Source organism: Brassica napus, chromosome C3, assembly GCF_020379485.1.
Source record: "Brassica napus cultivar Da-Ae chromosome C3, Da-Ae, whole genome shotgun sequence".
NCBI classification, from domain to species: Eukaryota; Viridiplantae; Streptophyta; class Magnoliopsida; order Brassicales; family Brassicaceae; genus Brassica; species Brassica napus.
This window is the reverse complement of record NC_063446.1, coordinates 33,074,062-33,094,104: the sequence shown is the minus strand read 5'-3', so window position 1 is coordinate 33,094,104 and position 20,043 is coordinate 33,074,062. Positions and strand designations below refer to the sequence as shown.

Here is a 20,043-nt window from a genome sequence, read left to right as displayed (position 1 = left end):
ATTTATAATTATTTATATAAAATTAAATTAATATCTATTTGAATTATTGGGCCCAGTGCATCAATGCCTGAATCCATTGTTGTTCTAAAGAGTGAAGAAAGTGGAAGAGAAGAGGAAGAATCAACAGTCTCTTTGAAGTCAAGATTGTCATTGGCAAGGAGAGGCCTCAAGTGTGGTCGACCTTGAAATAACTGTTTTGTTTTATTTGGATCGAACCAAGGTTGCATATTGAATCTCAAGCATATGATTTATTATTATTAATCTTGAAATACAAAATGAGTGGTGTTAAAGTCTAAAGGTTTGATGATGATACATTTTTTTATATGGAAATTAGATTAGAATAGTGATCAGAGACAAACACATAACCCATAGCGATCGTTGCAGTATCCTCCCTTGGGACATTCGAACCTACAATCGACGTCCCTCTGGCAAGGTGGATGTGCTGGATGCAGAGCCTTGCCTATGGCAGCGTCACTTGTACTTCCGGCCATAACTTCAACTTCAGTTAACTCTCTTGCTTCTACTCCAAAATCTTCTCCATCATTCACATAAATAAATGGGGTTTAACGGTTAAGTTTTGTTTTCTCTATTTATATTTGTGGAAAGAAACACAAACGCTACTGTTCTAAAAAGCAAAAGAAATACTTTCTAGATGTGTTGAACAAAATGAAAATCAAGAGTGGAAGCTTGAGAGAAACGTTCTTCATCTTCACGTGTTGGTTTAGAGTTTCAAAGTTTGCGAGAGTATTTAGCCATATGTATTCCATACATTTATAGTGTGTGTGGGGCAAGTCTGGTCTTGGTAGCGATACTGGTCAAGATTTACAGAATCAATATTCCGTTACCAAATTGGATAAATCACCTTTTTCAGAAACACAAATCTATACTATTAAAACAAAATCTCTTTTTATGATTCTTCCATTACTTTTTGAAGATAATTAAATTGCCATGTCATTCCTCAAATTAATAAAACAAAACCCAAACAAAACCAAAGTGATTTAGTTTTGTATGTTAAAAACTCAATCTTTAAAATTTTTGGATGTAAACAAAGGCCAAACATTATTTATCTTTATTTGTTTTATTCAAGGCCAATTTAATTATATTAGTAAATATGAGATGTATTTTAAATTGATTTTTGAGAAAACAAAAATATATAGAAAATTCTATTAGTTTTTAAAACTTATTTATATTACAGTGCTAACTTATTAAAAATAGCAACTGAAAATAAGAATTTTCAAAAACAAACCAAAACATACGGCATTATAAAATTTATCAATTTGTAATAAAATACGTTGTAAATTTTAAATCGTGGATCATAATCTCGCTTTAAAACATTAATAACATATTATAAAAATTTATTAATCTGAAATACGATACGTAAAATATCTAAACTCCCAAGTATAATCATCAAAACGCAAACGTTTAAGTATGAATATTATCTCTGACTTTTAACGAATGTATATAACAATTATATAAAGTTATAAACCAAACAAATCAAAATCTAGTTTTAGATAAAATCAAGTACTACTATTTTTACGTAATACTAGTCAAAATTCAAACAATATATTATATTTTCTATTAGTATTTATTTTTAACCAAAAATGAAAGCAAATGATGTTTCAATGGAGCATATCTACTTTCTGGTGGCTTTTTTTATTTATTTACTAGTTAAGAAAATACACACAGACGGTATATACATCTATATATACCTTTAGAAAAGCATATTTTAAATTCAAAATGCAAACTGTTTCCAGTCAAACAGTTTGCATTTTGAATTTAAAATATGCTTGTCTAAGGGTCAACGAAAGAGGAAACTCTTTTGAGCGGATTTAGTGAACCAAATAGATCGAATATAATAAATGTGGATCTAACTTATCTATCAGTACAAAAGTGGATGAAAAATATATAATGATCTAAAATATATATTTTTGAATTGTAAAAGTAGATAAAAACGGTTTAAAACATTATATAAATTTATAATTATTTATATAAGATTTAAATTAATATCTATTTTGAATTATTGGGGAAATCTTTAATTTATAAAATAAGTTAATTTATAAAATTTCGCACAATATTTTATTTCCCACTTTTTTTCTCTCCCGCTATCTTTCTCTCTTTCCTTCTTTGTTTATCCATTCTGCTTCATCCTTCTCACTAACTCTTCTCTATATCCACACAAACATAGTTCTTATCTATATTAGTTCGGGGGTATGGATATCTCCTTGCAATGAGCAGTGGAGTTTTGTGGTTGACAAGGAAAGGCATGATCGATTGGTAACATTAGGGATTAATACTCTGTTGAAGCAGCTGAAGATTACTGAAGGTCTTGAGTCTGTTGGAACAGCGCCATAGGTGACACTCTGTTTCTTCCTTCTTCCTTGAGGCGCTTTTGTTGATTGATATGTTGTAGCCATTGTTGAATAGAAGCTCCGTAGTTTTTTGTTGAATCCAATCTTGTCTTTGGTGGTTTTTGGTATTAGAATACATACATGAAAGCTACTCAGTGCAAGTGATGAAATGCATTCTTATATAAGTTCCGGAATGAAAAATAGTTTCTTGGCTTTCTTGATCTGAATTTGCACTAGAGTAAGGTACAGCAGATGTGCCAATGTGATTAGGAAGCAAATGTGCCTTTTCATTAGAAAAGAAAGATAAAGAGTGATTAGTTTATTTCTTGTTGTGAGCACAGGGTGCTTGGCAACCATCATTGAACATCTCTACAGTGTTGACGAGTATCGGGTTGTTGCTTAGTGAACCTAATCCGGATGATGACTTGATGTGTGAAGTTGTAAGTCTTAATACATGCGCCAAAAATGCTTTACCACAAAGTCATTTTCTCTTTGAGAATTTTCTTAACTATTTCTTTTGCTGGATTTGTTTGTCTCAGAGCAGGGAGGACAAATACAATAGCCAAGCTTTCGATTATAAGGCATGAGAGATGACCCAGAAGTATGCTGTAAAGGTTAACGCTGGTGATGGAAGCAGCACCAGCCTCCAAATTCAGGAAACACCAAACGCAGGCGAGGTTAAGGTGCTTAGTTAGTTTATTCAGTGAGCAAATGTTGATTTTGCGTGTTCCTATAAGTTCCAACTTTGCTTCCTTTTCGTCTCGTTAGAGTCATGGAGATGAGAAGGTTTCTGAAAGTGGAATTCGTGTTTTAGCTCGAAATCACGAAAATCCTGATGGGATTAAGCCGAACTTAGCAGTGGAATCTTCCTTTAGCATAACACATTAAGAGAGTCGTGACACTGATCAACATATGGATGGTAATGGGAAAAGAAAAGCAGTGGTTGGTATCTGCGAGGCAAACACATCTGGTAACAACTGGAGCAGGAAGAAGCTATCTCTTGCATTGTGATAAGTATCAAAGAGATTACTTCAGGAAGAAGTCAATGAAGAATGTTAACGTGGATGTTAAGTCGAGTGGTGAGAAGAAAGCTGAGACTCTGATGCAAAGAGAGGGTTTTCCGTTGGATGAGGAAGCTATGACTCTAAAGCGAACAGAGGGTTTGCCGTTGGAGGATTGAGGGAAGACTTGAATATAAATAAGAAGTGACCGTTAGAGAGAATCTTTTATGCTTTGTATGTTCATTGTAGAGCTATGAGTCTAGAGGCGATTGCTATGAGATCGTAGAGGAAGATCATTATCGTCATGAGATGATGATCTGAATCTGAACTTTCGAAGCTATATCTTTCATTAATAAACGAGTGTTTCCTTTTACAATTCTTTCAAACTACTAAAGTCTATCATTGGTGCGGTGAAACTGAGATCGGATCAAACGCGGTGTTACGGTGATGTATACGACGGCGAAATCGGACGATTCTGAGATGTCGACGAAAGTTTCGTCGAAGGTACAAGGTCAATTGAAGTTTCTGATGGGAGCGTATGAGCGATTGTCGAAGGATGCAGATGTGAAGGAGAAGAGATTTGATTCTTTGGAGTTGAGAGTCGACACGTTGGATACGAAACTTTCTTCAATGGATTCGAAGCTTGACATAAAGTTTGACGCGGTGTTGAAGGCGTTAGGGAAGCAACCGGTGATTGAGGATTCTCCGATGCAGACTCCGATTTGAGCTTCAGAGTTTTCGTCTTCACGATCACAGGTACGAAACTCGAGTGGTGATCGATTCCGTGAAGATAATCCAGCAGATTATCGGCACGAAGATCTTCATCTGGCGAATCTTGATATCATGGTGCGCAGAGTTGAGATGCCTTCTTTTGACGGATTGAGATCTTACGAATGGATTGTGGATGTGGAATATTTCTTCAATTTGGGACGTTATTCTAAAGAAGCAAAGATGGATATGGTTCCTCTTTGTTTACAAGGGCTGGTGAAGAAATGGTGTGCTTGGGTGATGAGGAGAGGAGGTTTTCGAAGCTGGAATGATTTTAAACAAAGGATGATTGTGCGATTCTCGGAGTCAATTTATGATGAACCTGAAACGAGATTGTTTGCGATTCGACAAACTGGTTCAGTGACTGATTATGTTTCAGAATTTGAGGACCTATCGGCACAAGTTCCTGATCTAGCTGATCATCACTTGGAGATGATATTTTACTATGGTTTGACACCGGAGATGAAGGAGGTTATTAGGATGAAAGATCCAGAGGGCTTGTCTAATTACATTGCTGCGGTTCTCCGTATGGAATCTAGTGCTTTCTGCAAGGTGGTGGGTACAGCTACGAGTGGTCACAGTCACAGTGCTAAACCGGTTCATAAGTCTTCTGCTACTACGTTCCATTCGAATCATCAGTCGCAGGAGAAGCAGAAACAGTTGTTGTTGGATACTAAGCCGAATAAAGATGTGGCAAGTGGAAGCAAGTTGGCACAACGGCCTCGTCAGAAGTATAGTGATGCTGAGTTGGATAACATGCGTCACGAGGGAGTTTGTTTCAAATGGGGAGCGAAATGGTCAAGGGCTCATGCAGCGGTTTGTCCAAACAAGGAGCTTAGAGTGATGACAGTGATAAATGGACTTGAGCTCGAGGTGGTTACTGATGAAGATGGTGATGAAGTTATGGTCTCTCCAATGGAGATGCCAATGTTAAAGACTTTGTCATTTAACTCTTTCTTGGGATACAGTTCACCGAAGACAATGAAGTTACAAGGGAAGATTGGAAATTTAGAGATGATTGTTTTGCTTGATAGTGGAGCATCTCATAACTTCATATCCCCTGAAGTTGTGAAGAGGTTGCAATTGAAAGTTTTTGCAGACAGCAGCCTAGATGTATTATTGGGTAATGGAGTGATTGTGAAAGGGTTAGGCGTGTGCAAATCTTTACCTTTTCACCTTGGCTCTAATACTTTTACATCTGACTTCATCTCTTTGGAATTGGGAGCGGTTGATTTGGTATTAGGAATACAATGGCTTGAGACATTAGGTAAATGTGAGATTGACTGGAAGAAACATGAAATCTCATTTGCTTATCAAGGGAAGAGAGTGACATTGTTTGGGGACCCGAGTTTACATTGTGCTCCTCCCTTGTTTCAGTCATTGTATCCATTCTTCTCTACTGGTTTACAAAGGAAGAGAAGCACTTGGGGCTAGTACAGAAGTACCGACAACCTTACCAGATATTCCGTTGGCAGTTTCTCAGTTGTTGGAGCAGTTCGCAGCAGTTTTTGAGCTACCAACACAACTACCACTTTTCAGAGGAACAGAGCATTCTATTGAGCTGTTACCAGGAGTTTCTTCAGTGTCGGTTCAACCATACCGACATCCGCATAACACGAAGCTTGTGATGGAGAAAATGGTGAATGAGATGCTGGAATCAGGTATTATACGTCCCAGCAATAGCCCTTTCTCCAGTCCAGTGCTTTTGGTCAAGAAGAAGGACAATAGTCACCGTTTTTGTGTGGATTATAGGGCGCTTAACCGAGTGACAGTGCCAAACAAATTTCCTATACCAATCATTGATCAGTTGCTTGATGAGTTACATGGAGCAGTGATATTCTCCAAGTTAGACTTTCGTTCTGGTTATCATCAAATAAGAATGGAGGAGAAGGACATTGCAAAGACAGCATTTCGCACGGTTGAGAGTCATTATGAGTTCTTGGTCATGCCTTTTGGTTTGACCAATGCTCCAGCTACTTTTCAGGCATTGACGAACCGAGTTTTCAAGCCATTCTTGCGGAAGTTTGTCTTGGTTTTCTTTGATGACATATTAGTGTATAGCCCTTCAGTCGAAGAACATGTCCATCATTTGAAGTTGGTTTTACAAGTGTTTCAGGAGCAAACATTGTTCGCAAATAAGAAGAAATGTGTGTTTGGCTTGAGCCAGGTAGAGTATCTTGGCCACATTATATCAGAAAATGGTGTGGCAATGGTCGGAGGTGACCAAGACAGAAGCGATGAAGCAGTGGCCTATTCCGAAGACAGTGAAACAATTGAGAGGGTTTTTGGGCTTAACTGGCTATTACAGGAGGTTTGTCAAAGACTATGGAGTGTTGGCTAAACCTTTGACAACTCTGTTGCAGAAGGATAAGTTTGATTGGAGTAAGGAGGCAGGATAGGCATTTGATCAGTTGAAGAATGCGATGGTTTCTACCCCAGTGTTGGCATTACCGAATTTCTCTAAACCATTCATCATTGAGTCTGGTGCATCAGGGTTTGGTCTCGGTGCAGTATTAATGCAAGACAAGAATCCTATCGCTTATTTTAGCCATGCTCTAACACCAAGAGAACAGTTGAAACCGGCTTATGAAAGGGAGTTGATGGCAGTAGTAATGGCGGTGCAGAAGTGGAAGCATTACCTTTTGGGACGCAAGTTTATTGTTCATACCGATCAATGCAGTCTCAAATTCTTGCTCGAGCAGAAGGAAGTCAATATGGAATATCAAAAGTGGTTAACTCGCTTACTTGGCTATGATTTTCAGATATTTTATAAACCAGGTTGTGAGAATAAGGCCGCTGATGGGTTGCCTCGTTGTATGGAAGCTAGTGAAGGGTCGGGGAGTTCATTGTGCTTGGCGGTAACAATTCTGAATGTTTTACAAATTCAAGACATTTATAAGGAGTTGGAGTCAGCCGAGGATGTGGTAAGATTGAAGCAGAGAGTATTGGATGGTACTATCAAGAATGCTCATTATCAGATCATTGAAGGCAGAGTGTGGTATAAACGGCGTTTGGTACTATCTAAAACTTCTCGTTTCATTCCATTGATTCTAGCGAAGTGTCATGACAGAAAGTTGGGAGGTCATTCTGGTGTTTTCAAAACGTTGAAGAGGATTCAGTTGAGTTTTTATTGGGAAGGCATTGCGAAGAGGGTCCAACAGTATATATGTGGCGGAGTGTACAGTTTGTCAAACTCATAAGTACTCAACACTCTCACCTGCGGGCTTGTTACAACCCTTGCCAGTTCCTACAAGAGTTTGGGAGGACATCTCGTTGGATTTTATTGAAGGATTACCTACTTCTCAAGGCTTTAATGTGGTGTTGGTTGTGGTGGATCGATTGAGTAAGTATGGACACTTTATTGGATTGAAGCATCTGTTTTCAACCTTGGATGTTGCGGAGAAGTTTGTAGCTGAGATTGTGCGTTTACATGGATTTCCAAAAAGCATCGTATCAGATCGTGACAGGATCTTTCTCAGTGCTTTCTGGACTGATGCTTTTCGTCTGGCGGGTACAAAACTCAAATTCAGTACCGCTTTCCACCCTCAAACTGATGGTCAGACGGAGGTGTTGAACCGTTGCTTGGAGACCTACTTGCGTTGCTTTGCTTCATCTCATCCACGGACCTGGTTTAAGTTCTTGGCGTTGGCTGAATTATGGTATAATACATCTTTTCATTCCTCGCTCAAGGCTTCTCCTTTCTCTGTAGTTTATGGGCGAGATCCACCAACGTTGCTTCGTTTTGAGGAAGGGTCCACTAAGAACTTTGAGTTGGAGGCTTCGTTGCGGGAACGAGATAGGATGTTGGAGCAGATCAGGTTTAACTTGTTGCGTGCACAAGAACTAATGAAGAAGAGTGCTGATGGTCATCGTCGAGATGTTGAATTTGAAGTTGGCGCCATGGTTTATCTTAAGTTGAAACCATATCGTCAACAGTCGGTGGCACGCCATGTGTGTCAAAAGTTAGCGGCGAAGTTCTTCGGTCCCTTTCAAGTGATGGCCAGAGTGGGACAGACTGCTTATAAGCTTCAATTGCTGGCATCATCAAAGATACATCCGGTCTTTCATGTTTCGCAATTGAAGTTGGCTTTAGGTTCTTGTGTGGAAGTGAAGCCATTACCATTGGAGAAGCTGAGTGAAGTTGACAGTATTGTGATTCCGGAGGATGTCTTAGCGAAGCGATATAATGATGAGGAATATTTGGAGTTGTTGGTGAAGTGGGTGCATTGTCCTTCTCATGAGAATTCATGGGTATCTTATGGAGAGTTTGTGGAGCATTATCCTTATTTCAAGCTTGAGGACAAGCTTGATTTCAAAGGAGTGAGTATTGATAAGTATCAAAGAGCTTACTTCAGGAAGAAGTCAATGAAGAATGTTAACGTGGAGGTTAAGTCGAGTGGTGAGAAGAAAGCTGAGACTCTGATGCAAACAGAGGGTTTGCCGTTGGATGAGGAAGCTATGACTCTAAAGCGAACAGAGGGTTTGCCGTTGGAGGGTTGAGGGAAGACTTGAGTATAAATAAGAAGTGACCGTTAGAGAGAATCTTTTATGCTTTGTATGTTCATTGTAGACACTATGAGTCTAGAGGCGATCGCTATGAGATCGTAAAGGAATATCATTATCGTCATGAGATGATGATCTGAATCTGAACTTTCGAAGCTATATCTTTCATTAATAAACGAGTGTTTCCTTTTACAAATCTTTCAAACTACTAAAGTCTATCACATTGCCTCCTCAATCTCTGGGATTAAAGAAGCCATTGGTTAATGCAGCATCACTTAATAATAACTTGGCATGTTCAGGTGTTCGATCTTCTGCTGCAAAGAGTGACAACAATAGACTAAGCGGAAAACTGTTCTTGAGACCTCTTGGAGAGTCACAGTTGAATGAAGTTAGCAAAGCAGAGGTACTTGCGCAAACTGAAATGAATGAGAATCAAGATCCGAAAAGTTGGGGTGAAGAGTTTGAGAAGTCGGTCTTAGAAGAAGCATCAATGCCTGAATCCATTGTTGTTTTAGACAGTGAAGAAAGTGGAGGAGAAGAGGAAGAAGCAACAGTCTCTTTGAAGTCAAGATTGTCATTGGCAAGGAGAGGCCTCCAGTGTGGTCGACCTTGAAATAACTGTTTTGTTTTATTTGGATCGAACCAAGTTTGCATATTGAATTTTAAGCATATGATTTACTATTATTAATCTTGAAATACAAAATGAGTGTGTTAAAGTCTAAAGAATTGATGATGATACATTTTTTTGTATGGAAATTAGATTAGAATAGTGATCAGAGACAATCACATAACCCATAGGGATCGTTGCAGAATCCTCCATTGGGACATTCGAAGCTACAATCGGCGTCCCTCTTGCAAGGTGGATGTGCTGGATCCAGAGTCTTGCCTATGGCAGCGTCACTTGTACTTCCGGCCATAACTTCAACTTCAGTTAACTCTCTTGCTTCTGCTCCAAAATCTTCTCCATCATTCACATAAATAAATTGGGGTTTAACGGTTAAAGTTTTGTTTTCTCTATTTATATATGTGAAAAGAAACACAAACGCTACTGTTCTAAAAAGCAAAAGGAATACTTACTAGATGTGATGACCAAAATGAAATTGAAGAGTGGAAGCTTGAGAGAAACGTTCTTCATCTTCACGTGTTGGTTTAGAGTTTCAAAGTTTGCGATTGCTTCGTATACTATTTAGCCATATGTATTCCATACATTTATAGTGTGTGTCGGGCAAGTCTGGTCTTGGAATCGATAATGGTCAAGATTTACAGAATCAATATTACGTTACCAAATTGGATAATTCATTTTTTTCAGAAACACGAATTTTAGATAAAATCAAGTATTACTATTATTACTCAATACTAGGTCCGTGTCCACGCTACGGGCGGATATTGTGTGAAGTTAAAATTTGTGTATGACCATAGTTGTGGCTGTTTATGGTTGTTGTTGCAATAGATTTAAAGTAATTATAAGAAGGAATATATGAAATTAAGTATTTTAAGATTTATTGTTCATTTTTTATGCAGATGAAGTGGGAAGTGAATCGATAAAGATGTAAAAGTAGAGGGGATCTGTTTTTGGTTGTGTATAGTGGCTTTCCGTAGTAATCCCCAAGACTATATTTGTAAAGTTATTTTGCCACATGTCATTTATACAATCAATTTCACAAAACAAATATGACATGGCTACTGAAATTGATGACAAGTCTTATAGCTTAATATGACATTGACAATTGCATTTAATGTTAATTTATATTTTTGGTAAAATTTTTAAAATATGGTAATAACTCATATATTACATTTAATGTCAATTTATATTTTTGAAAATTTTTTTAGAATATGGGAATAACTCATAAATCATCATTAAAATAAATATATTCAAATATGACATTATAAATTTTGAAATATAATTTAATTATATGTTTTTAAATTATACAATTTTATTACTAAAATTTTCAAAAATGTATACAATTTTTTTAGAAAATTATACAAATTTAAAAGTAAAATCATTATTTTCTTATATATCTACAAATTTTATAAATATTGTTTAATATTAATTTTTGGTAATTATGCAACTTTTACAAATTTATTTAATATATTTAATTAAAATAAATAGATAGAAAAATCTATCAAAGATTATAATTTCAAATATATACATGCATATTCTTAAATATAATTTTTATGTTGAATTAAATCAAATTAATATTGATACGAAAAAAGAAAATTTATAATATTAACAAAAATTTATTTTAAAATATAATTTATATTTATCTGTTAAATAATATTTTAAATTTTTTACTGCACTGCACATGGTGCAGGAAGACACCTAGTGGAAATTAAATTAACAGTAAAAGATCTATAAATTAATACTCGATAAATTAATAATCTCTATAAATTATTAAATTTTGCTGATTCCAACTTAGGCCGGTTTAAAATTTGACACAAATCAGTAAAATAATAAGATAATATTTTTTTATAGAAAATTCTATGCAAATATATGGTCCTTTTAAAATTATAAATTAATAATTTATCTGTAAACATGTTTTATATAAATAAGAACCTATTATTTTTGATGAGATTTAGTAATATTATATCTAAAACCACATTTAAGTTCTATACAATATATATTATATACATCAAATAATATAATAACATTAATATAAATATAAATGTAATTTTTTTTTAAAATCACAATTATTGTCTATACACTAAAATCAAATATTTCCTTATCTTAATATAAATATATCTTAAAATATGAAATCTAAATAAGAAATTTTTTGTAAATTAATATCTCTATAAATTAATAAAATTTCAAAGTCTCAAAATTATTAATTTATAGAGGTTCTACTGTATGTAAAACTACTTCGTAATTGAAATATTGTTCAGCATTACGGTGTTTTGAATTTGGAAATAATCTTTTAAAAGTGTGTTTAGGTCTTCCATTAATCTGTATCAAATCAGATTGACAGGCACTTCTTGGTGCTATTCACTCGAGGTCATCACCGGCGGATATCTACGGAATCATTCGGGACATCAAGTACCTATCTTCTACTTTTACTTATGTTGTCTTTAATTTTATCCCAAGAGCTCAGAACTCTTTAGCTGATGGCCCAGCCAAATCAGCAGTGTACCTCTGCAACTCAACCCCCTTTGCCTAGTTTTGGTAGACGGGTTTCAAGATTAATCAATGTTTTGTGTTCACACAAAAAAAAAAGGTCTTCCATTAATAAGATTATTGGAAATTTTATGAATTACATTGAGAAAAACTTATGAACTAAAAAGGCAGATAAATAGATCGAGGATTAAATTGAGTAGGAGACTTTTATTTAATAAAATGTAGGGCTTAGAAATAAATTAACAATGAACAGGATGCAAATGTATAATAATAATTTTTTTATTGTATTTAGTTGATTTTACTCTGGTTGTAGATGAAATGTTTTCCTTGAATCATGTATTTTTACTAAGTCTTATTCTTCCCTTGAAGTGTTTGACGAATTTGATTTTGTCGTCAAAATTAGTTTGATCTAAATCTATTAAACTCATTCGTTACTAAAATTAGCTGTATATCACGTTGGCTGGAAGCTAATTGATTATTGTTAATTTGACTAAGGATCTGATCATCAATTTCTGGAGATTGACTACTATTACGATAGAACTCTAATCCTTAAAATATGGATTTTCAAATTAATATAGGAGAGTGATGTCTAAGAATCATGATCTCCGTATAGAGCAAATGATTGTTATAATAGCTTACTAGATTTTGATCCGCGCTTTCAAAGCACGGATTTATTTTCTTTTTTTTTCAATTGACAAATATTTAGCGTCATATTTCATATATTTGTGTTTTATTTTATAAAAGACTTAAACTTTTTATCTTTCTTTATCGTGTTTCATTTTAAATGACTATTTATGTTTAAAAAATTAAACTTTATTTTTTTAATGAATTAAGTTGGTATAACTCTGATGAATTAATTTTATTATGTGGTTAATATATTTAATAAAAATAATTATATACTTTTAATAAAGATTTATACTTTTCAATGAAAAAATCAATTTTTTTTATGAATGCTTAAATTATATTAAGAAAAAAAAATTAATTAAGAATGGTTGAAAAAAAAAATTATTTGAACTTGGACTCAATGGCCCAAAGGAAAAAAAATGTGAGAATTGGATCTGATTTCTTAATCGGCCCAAATGGCCCAAGAGAGATCTGATGTGGATAGTGGGCTGGATCCGAAAATAATGGCCCAATATAGATGTGTTATTAATATTACTTGATTGCCCTTAATGAAACATGCAATGTTAATAAAGAAATGGCAAGCTAAGGTAAAAAAGACAATAGGATTCTGCTTTAATAGTATAGATATTAAAAACGTATCCTTTATAAAGGTGAAATAAATAGAAAATTGTTTGCAAAGATTTAAAAATAACACTGAAAGGGAAGCATTAGTGAATGTTTAAACTGATAACTGGTGATTGAAACTGCAACAAAGGCGTTCATGATCAGAGTATACTGGTGTAAGCTCTACTCTCACAGGAAAACCAAACACTGAAATAGTGAGTAAAAGGGAAGCTAAGTCTATGCTCAAAAGAAAAAGGGAAACTGAAACTGCAACGAAGGCCTGAGACCTCTGAGATGAGTGGTGGAAGCTCTAATTGTTATGTTTTGGACGCTTTGCTTTCTTTGGTTATTCACTGTGACAGGTACTTTTATTCCGCTCGCTTGCATGATCTCCATCTGCTTCGGATGTTAGAGCAACATGGTTTTCGACTGAGGCTGTTCCAGCTGGCAGAACTACTGGAGAGGGAATCTTTGTGATAGTTATAGTCTCTGTCTTCTCTGTTAAGTTGTGGTCCGATACCTTGACACTGAATTTATGTGTTTGACCAATAGTGTTGATTAAAGATTCAGGGACAGGTATCTGATGGTCAGCTCCAAGGTTTTGATTAGCCTAACATTCGAGGGTAAAGAATGTGAGGTTAAATAACTTGGGGTGATATATAGTGCAATGGCAAGTTACCTCAAAGTACACTACGGGAAATGTGGGTATTAATAGCTGGCGTTAAACGCTATTAGTTTGTTTTAATAGTGTTCCTTAAAACGTTCTGACAGCGCCCGTTATCGTAGGTCCGACCCTTTTGATAGCGGATCTGTTGTATGTCATAGTTAACTACAAACGATAGCGTTAGTTTGTATGCAATTATTAATATATTTATAATAATGTGGTATAAATGTTATTGAAGCTCATTAATTTTATTTAACATATAGCAATTTGTTTATTAATTAATATCAGTTTCTTTTCTTTTTGTCAAGTACAAATAATATCGGTATAATTAAAAATGAAATTTTATTTATTCACTAAAATCAGTTTACAAATACAATCAATTTTACAAAACTAAACAAGTACATATAAAACAAAAACTAATTAAAACACATTAACCCAAAAACTAAACCTAAGCCGCCGCCTTCCTCAAGCTCGTTGTTTCACTTCAACCTTCCTCGAGGTTCATCTGTCTCTTCCACCTTCTTCAAGCTTCACCAGTATCTGAAAAGCACACAGAACAAGTGTTGCTAAATACAATGATTTGAGGACATACACCTATGCTTAAGATGGGAACCAATCAGTACAAGATTAACGAACAAGATAACTTATCTCAACACCCATACTTAAGCAATATTGTCTTCAAGTCTGCCGTAGAGCAATGTTTTATTTGTATAATCCTTCAAAGGCAATGAATCAGCAGACATAAGCAAAACTCTGAGAAGAAGAAAGTCTCAGTCTTTACTGTCACAATACCTTCAAAGGCTGCACTTGGCAATTCCAATGAGAGACTGCAACATTCGTGTGAGTCTAGACGGAGACGAGTTCGAGACATCTCCTCTGCAGAACATCAGCTCTTGCTCACGAGTCACGACCACCACCTTTACCAGGAACAAAAAAAAATACTGATAAGCTTTCATTGGATGAAAGAAGTAGGAATATGTAAACTTGGTCTTTCATTGAACCAAATTGGTCTCTAACTAAAATTGAAACAAGCAGAGCACCTTTCAAAGATCAAGCTGAGTCTCTTACGAGCATGTAGCAAACAAACACATGAAAATTACAGAATGATGAAAACAAATCAGACAAGCTAAAATAATACCTTGCAAACGCTGAGACATAGTTTTGGCAGAGTCATCCCTCTTGGTCCTGTATGCTCCACCAGAGACATAGAGTGAGAGACAGAGAAGTGAACAGTGGTGGTTATGACGAGCGTGACGGTGGTGAAGACGAATCTGAGAAGCGATGGTGGTGGTGAAGAGCGATTGGGGATGGGAGAGATGATGATTGTGGTGATGGTAACGAGCAATTGGGGATGGGAGAGATGGCGATGGTGGTGGTGGTAACGAGCGATGGTGGTGGTGGCGACGACCGGCCGTGGCGACTTCTCCTTTATCATCTACGAACTCCATCTCTTCTCTCGTAGATCAGAAAAGATAATTAAAAAAACAAAGAAAAAAAGAATAATTAATCTCAAGCGTTGATTCAATATCATCCAAGGGTGCAGATGGTGATCCATGTCATAAACAAGTAAAACAATAGGAAGAAAGTGTGGGGATAGATACAAGAGTGATTTTGGGCCTTTGATTCAAATCAATCAATAGTTAAAAAAAACAATACAAATTGTCTTCTTATTTATTTATAGCTATTATACAAATGATTTAAGCTTTAAATACTTTGATATCATAATTGAAAATTTGAAGTCTAGATTTTGTATTTTAAATTTTAATTTATTTACAGAATTATAATTTATTAAAAAAGAAGATTTGATGTTTTATGATATATGTTAAAATGAGATATGTGGTTTAGGAGTTAGGGTGAAGATTTAGGATTCAGTATATGATTTGAATTTTAGAATATATTCAGAGTTTAATTTAAAATTTCTATTATAAGTTTGTAAATATTGTATTTATGATTTGTATGTAGAGTTTAAGTTTGGGGTATTAGGTATTAGATATAAAGTGTAGATTAAAGATCAATTTATTATGATTTAGGGATTGAAAGTTTTGAAAGTGTAGGAGTTAGAGTTGTATATAAAAGTTTGTGATTAAGATTTAAATTTGAAGTTTGTTAAATTTTTAAAATTTATATTGGAAGTTTATATTTAGTGGTATGTGTTTATGTTTGAAGTTAGGATTTAGGGTATAGAATTTGATGGAGATTTAAGGTTTACATTTAAGATTTTGAATGGAGTTTTTTTTTAATTAGATTTAAAGTTTAAGTTTAAATTTTGGATTTAAAATCTGAAAAAAATTATTTAGAGATTTTATTTAGTATTTAGAATATCATTTAACTTTGAATTTTAGGGTATTAGATTTAGAGTACTAGATGGGTCCGGTTTGAATTAGTATATTTATATCGAATTGTTTTTTTAAATAAAGTTTAAAAGTTTAAAATTTAGATTTTAGGATTATATATAGAGTTTAGGGGTTAAAATATATTTAGGGATTAGGGGTTAAAAAAAATTTAGATTCCAAAATGATTCAAAACACACAAAATCAAATACATGAAACACATGAACTCATTTTAAAATATAACAGATAAACTCGGTGATGAAATCTGGTATTGTTATCCTTGTTGCCATAGTGAAGTCTGCATAGAATCCATGACCAAGAGGCTCTTTTTCAGGACAGTCTTCAAGGTCCAGCCCTTCCATCTATATACATTAACACCATTGCTATGTTACACACAACAACACAATCACAAGCTTGTTCTTTGAGGTTGCAGAATAAAACTCCTTACCAGCCGAAACTCATCCATTGAAATGGGATTGTTATGCAGAGAAAGATTTTGCTGACTCTTGCAATCTTGCAGCAATCCATTTGGAATCTGAAAAAAAAAATGTATATGTTAAGAGATTGACAATGGTAAGCGGCATCACACCTCTTGCAGAACACAAACTTGTTAGGATCTCCTGTTATACGGCAGACCTAAGGAATATGACGACTCTGTGTAAGCTAGTCAAACATTCCTAGACATTGCCAGTGCATAGAAAAATTCAAATGCAACAGAAGGAAACGAACTCAACTGACCTCACAAACACGGCACGAGGGACAACTCCATGAACTCCAATGAAAAAAATCTGCAATTTACAGCACTTATAGACTTCAAAAGCCTTACCAAGCAAGAGAAAGTAGGACACAACAACGAATCAAATGAAAGCACCTATATGTTGAGCCCAAGACTTTACACAATTCTTATTGTACTTCTTGCCACAGCTTTTACTAGAAAGCATCCTCCTTGCTCTCTCACTTCCTTGGCTTTCTCCCAAGAAGCACGTTTTGCACATTACATTCACGCCGGACTGAGCCAACTCCTCACCAACCTGATCGTTAGAGAGGAAAGCTGTACAAAGAAACAAACAAAACCGATTCTTTATATAATCAACAATGAACACTAGTCAACGCAATTGGTAAAGAAAGCTAACCACATTGACACCAGATTCAAATATCTGAGCGTAATCCTCAGCAGCCTCAACCGTAACGGCGGCTTGTCTCTGAAGAGAAACACGTTTCTTCTGCGCTGAAGCCTCCTCCGCCGCTTCATCAATGCTGCCATCTCCAACCCAGAAACCGTATGAGGAGCAGGAGCGACCTTGAGAACCCTAATCAGAGAGAGATGGCGATGGTGGTGACGAGCTGGTGGTGGTGGTGGTAAAGAGCGACGGTGTCAAAAGGAGTGTGGTGGTGAAGCTTCAGTCGACGGTGGCAAGAGATCAAATCTGAGAATTTGAGGAAGCCAAGCTGGTTGAATCTGAGACTTCTCTGGTTTTCTTCCTATGGAGAAGAAAGAAAAAAAGAAACAAATAAAAACTAAACTATTTTGTGTAAACTTAAATATTTTAATTAAAATTAAAGATATTTACATTTTGCCATAGCATTTAATTTTTGATCTGCAATGTTATTATTGCGTCTACACTTAACAAATTAACGCGGCTAAAAAACTTTATTTTCCCGCGATAACAAATATATCATTTTAAATTGATAAACACTATTAAAAAAAAAGTGTTGATATACAATAGGAGAACTGTCATAAACACTATAATCGGATGCTATTAATATCCACATTTCCTGTAGTGGTAGCTGTCAACTACTTTTGTTGCATGTTTCCCAGTTAACTCACGACCAGTATCACCAAGTAGGACGAAAACAGCCTGCTCGTTATTGTTGTACACAGAGATCTTCGCACGGTACCTGTTATTAAGAGAAATAAAACGTTAATTCCAGCCAAGGTTTAAGTGAGTATTGAGGATAGAGCTCATACTGTGGAACACCGGCTACATTATCGTTGCCACATTTAGGACACATCAAAGAAGTAGGACCTTTGATGGCCTTAGTATGGCAGCCACTGCAGGCAATATAATACCAAGCAGAGTCACGTCCAACATCATCAATGGTGGCTATGCACTCAAAAAAAAGCTACCTGCAGTTGTGTTAAAGCAAGTGATCAAAATAACTAAGCATTTTGTTTTGACTGAAAAACATAGAGTAGCATTTTTTATTGTCTGAGAAATATAGAACTTTGATTTTACCTTCGCAGATTCATGCTTGATGTAGGCGTATATTTCCGCAATAGTCATTGTCTCAGCCTTAGTTACCACCTCCGCATTAACCAGCTCCTGAATCTCTGGTTTAGAACCCATCCTGCGAAAATTTAAAACTTTACTTTGTGAGACACTCCGGAGAAAGGCTATGTCTAAGTATCATTTGAATCTGACAAACGTATAACCGTTGACAAAACACAGACTAACCAGTTGAAGTAATCAATGGTTGGTTGAACATCATAGTTCATGAAACCCCGTGAGGATGACATTGAGCTGAGGGCAAGGGTACCTGTTGTCACATGTATAGTCATTACCAATAGCACCACGAAGCGAAGATGAGTAACCAAACCCAATATGACGATCAACATAACATATTAAGCGTGGATCAAGTGGCTGCTCTAAGAACACTCTATTTTGAATAGTTAGATGATTTACAATGTAGAGATGGAAAAGTCAACCTATATATCGCAGTCAGAGCTTTATAAAGTGAAAATAAGAGAAATACAAAAACTCTCCTAGGCTAGATAACGTCATAAGCAGAAGCAGAGACATTTTTGAGACCATGGTCAAATAAGTTTAACATTAAAGACCAAAGAAATGGAGATGATTACCTCCTAGACGTTTCGGGTTCACTGTGGTGACTAAAAGCACGGTTGGAGTGTTTTCATAGGCCATGAACTTTTTGAAAAATTCCGTTGCAGCCTGGTCCCAAAGGTACAGCTTCATAACAGATCCTCTGTTAAAACATCATTACTGACGGGGTAAGTGCAGTAAAGAAAGGTTGTGATTCTAATAGCAGGAAGCACATACTCGTGTGATTGCAGATGAACCATAACACTGGTTGATATTTCTGTTTCGTCAAGGATGGGACGCTTAATTAGAGTCTGTCCATTGACCAGCTTCATGTGGCCAACAACATCTACAAAATGGTTCAACAAAAGTATAAGTTAGATGGCCAAAAATTAAATAGTATAATATTGTATCACCAACAAAAGCCAAGGTCGAAGGTTAATAAATTGTTATACTAAACTTCACAAACCCATTATTCAGTCATCGACAGGTCGCTCCTTTTCAGTATAAAAAGAAACCCAAACTTTTAAAGTTGAACTTATTACTTTATTTAAGAAATTTGAGACGGTTGCTTTCATTCGAGATTTTTGTATTGAACTAATTACTTTATTTGAATGCAGGAACAAAAGCTAAAGACTACATCCGATCATAAAACAATACAACTCAGAGATAATATGATATGAAATATTAGATGGCTTACCGTAAAGGTCACCTTTGAGGTCACAGTTAGCTTCAAAATCGTCGTGTGAATGGAACCGGAACCGGTCTTCGTCGATAGGGAGGGTATTGTCATCAAGAACAGACAGAGCAGACTTGTATGAGAATGAAACGGTTACACTGTGATCAGCACGGATGATAATGACTGGGCCACGGATGATGTAGGGTCCAATAGAGAAATTGTGAATTTTAAGCCTGATGGAAATGAAATGACATGGCGGTAGAAAGCATTTTTATTGGTTGGTTACGTGGACATTCTCTATGTGCAGCTTATTTTCTTTTTAGTATAGTTTAGATTAGTTAAAATTCAAACAATATATTATATTTTCTATTAGTGTTTATTTTTAACTAAAAATGAAAGCAAATGATGTTGCAATGGAGCATATCTACTTTCTGGTGGCTTTTTTGTGAATTTACTAGTTAAGAAAAGACACAGACACATATATATATATATATGATTTCCAGTTAAACAGTTTGCATTTTGAATTTTAAAAATGCGTGTGTAAAGGTCAAATAAAGAGGAAACTCTTGGTGCCATTGACTGAAATATATGAAAA

The 20,043-nt window shown here is 35.4% G+C and overlaps 2 protein-coding genes across 6 annotated transcripts; both read right to left on the bottom strand.

Annotated features, from left to right (window-relative positions):
• Positions 1 to 13,945: 13,945 nt before the first annotated feature.
• Positions 13,946 to 17,479, bottom strand: LOC106448378. Of its 5 annotated transcripts, none has more exons than XR_007320732.1 (7): positions 17,084 to 17,479; positions 16,689 to 17,001; positions 16,399 to 16,485; positions 14,759 to 16,312; positions 14,413 to 14,537; positions 14,257 to 14,336; positions 13,946 to 14,160 (listed from the first exon to the last, which is right to left on the bottom strand). XR_007320732.1 is itself a non-coding variant. In XM_022699662.2 (3 exons), the coding sequence occupies exons 1-2, from the start codon at positions 15,053 to 15,055 to the stop codon at positions 14,415 to 14,417; spliced, it is 420 nt and encodes a 139-aa protein (XP_022555383.1). In that variant the 5' UTR covers positions 15,056 to 15,119; the 3' UTR covers positions 13,946 to 14,160; positions 14,413 to 14,414. The 5 variants fall into 5 exon arrangements, 1 of the variants encoding a protein (XP_022555383.1); XR_007320730.1 differs by having other exon boundaries at positions 14,283 to 14,336; positions 17,084 to 17,478; XR_007320731.1 differs by having other exon boundaries at positions 13,946 to 14,336; positions 16,689 to 16,738; positions 16,822 to 17,001; positions 17,084 to 17,478.
• A 231-nt stretch (positions 17,480 to 17,710) lies between these two features.
• LOC111203708 lies at positions 17,711 to 19,742 on the bottom strand. The gene is made up of 8 exons (XM_022697700.2): positions 19,735 to 19,742; positions 19,470 to 19,681; positions 18,958 to 19,118; positions 18,811 to 18,901; positions 18,407 to 18,488; positions 18,188 to 18,299; positions 17,920 to 18,074; positions 17,711 to 17,849 (listed from the first exon to the last, which is right to left on the bottom strand). The coding sequence occupies exons 1-8, from the start codon at positions 19,740 to 19,742 to the stop codon at positions 17,711 to 17,713; spliced, it is 960 nt and encodes a 319-aa protein (XP_022553421.2).
• Between the last annotated feature and the right edge of the window lie 301 nt (positions 19,743 to 20,043).

Bases quoted from the DNA above. Each gene is read 5' to 3' on its own strand.
- LOC106448378 (XM_022699662.2), bottom strand. From the start codon at position 15,055: ATGATAAAGGAGAAGTCGCCACGGCCGGTCGTCGCCACCACCACCATC. The intron at 14,538-14,758 runs GTATTATTTTAG...TTCCTGGTAAAG, and splicing joins TATGTCTCAGCGTTTGCAAG to GTGGTGGTCGTGACTCGTGA.
- LOC111203708 (XM_022697700.2), bottom strand. The intron at 18,300-18,406 runs GTTAGTCTGTGT...AAATTTTCGCAG, and splicing joins ACCATTGATTACTTCAACTG to GATGGGTTCTAAACCAGAGA. The intron at 17,850-17,919 runs GTATGAGCTCTA...TCTTAATAACAG, and splicing joins AATGTAGCCGGTGTTCCACA to GTACCGTGCGAAGATCTCTG.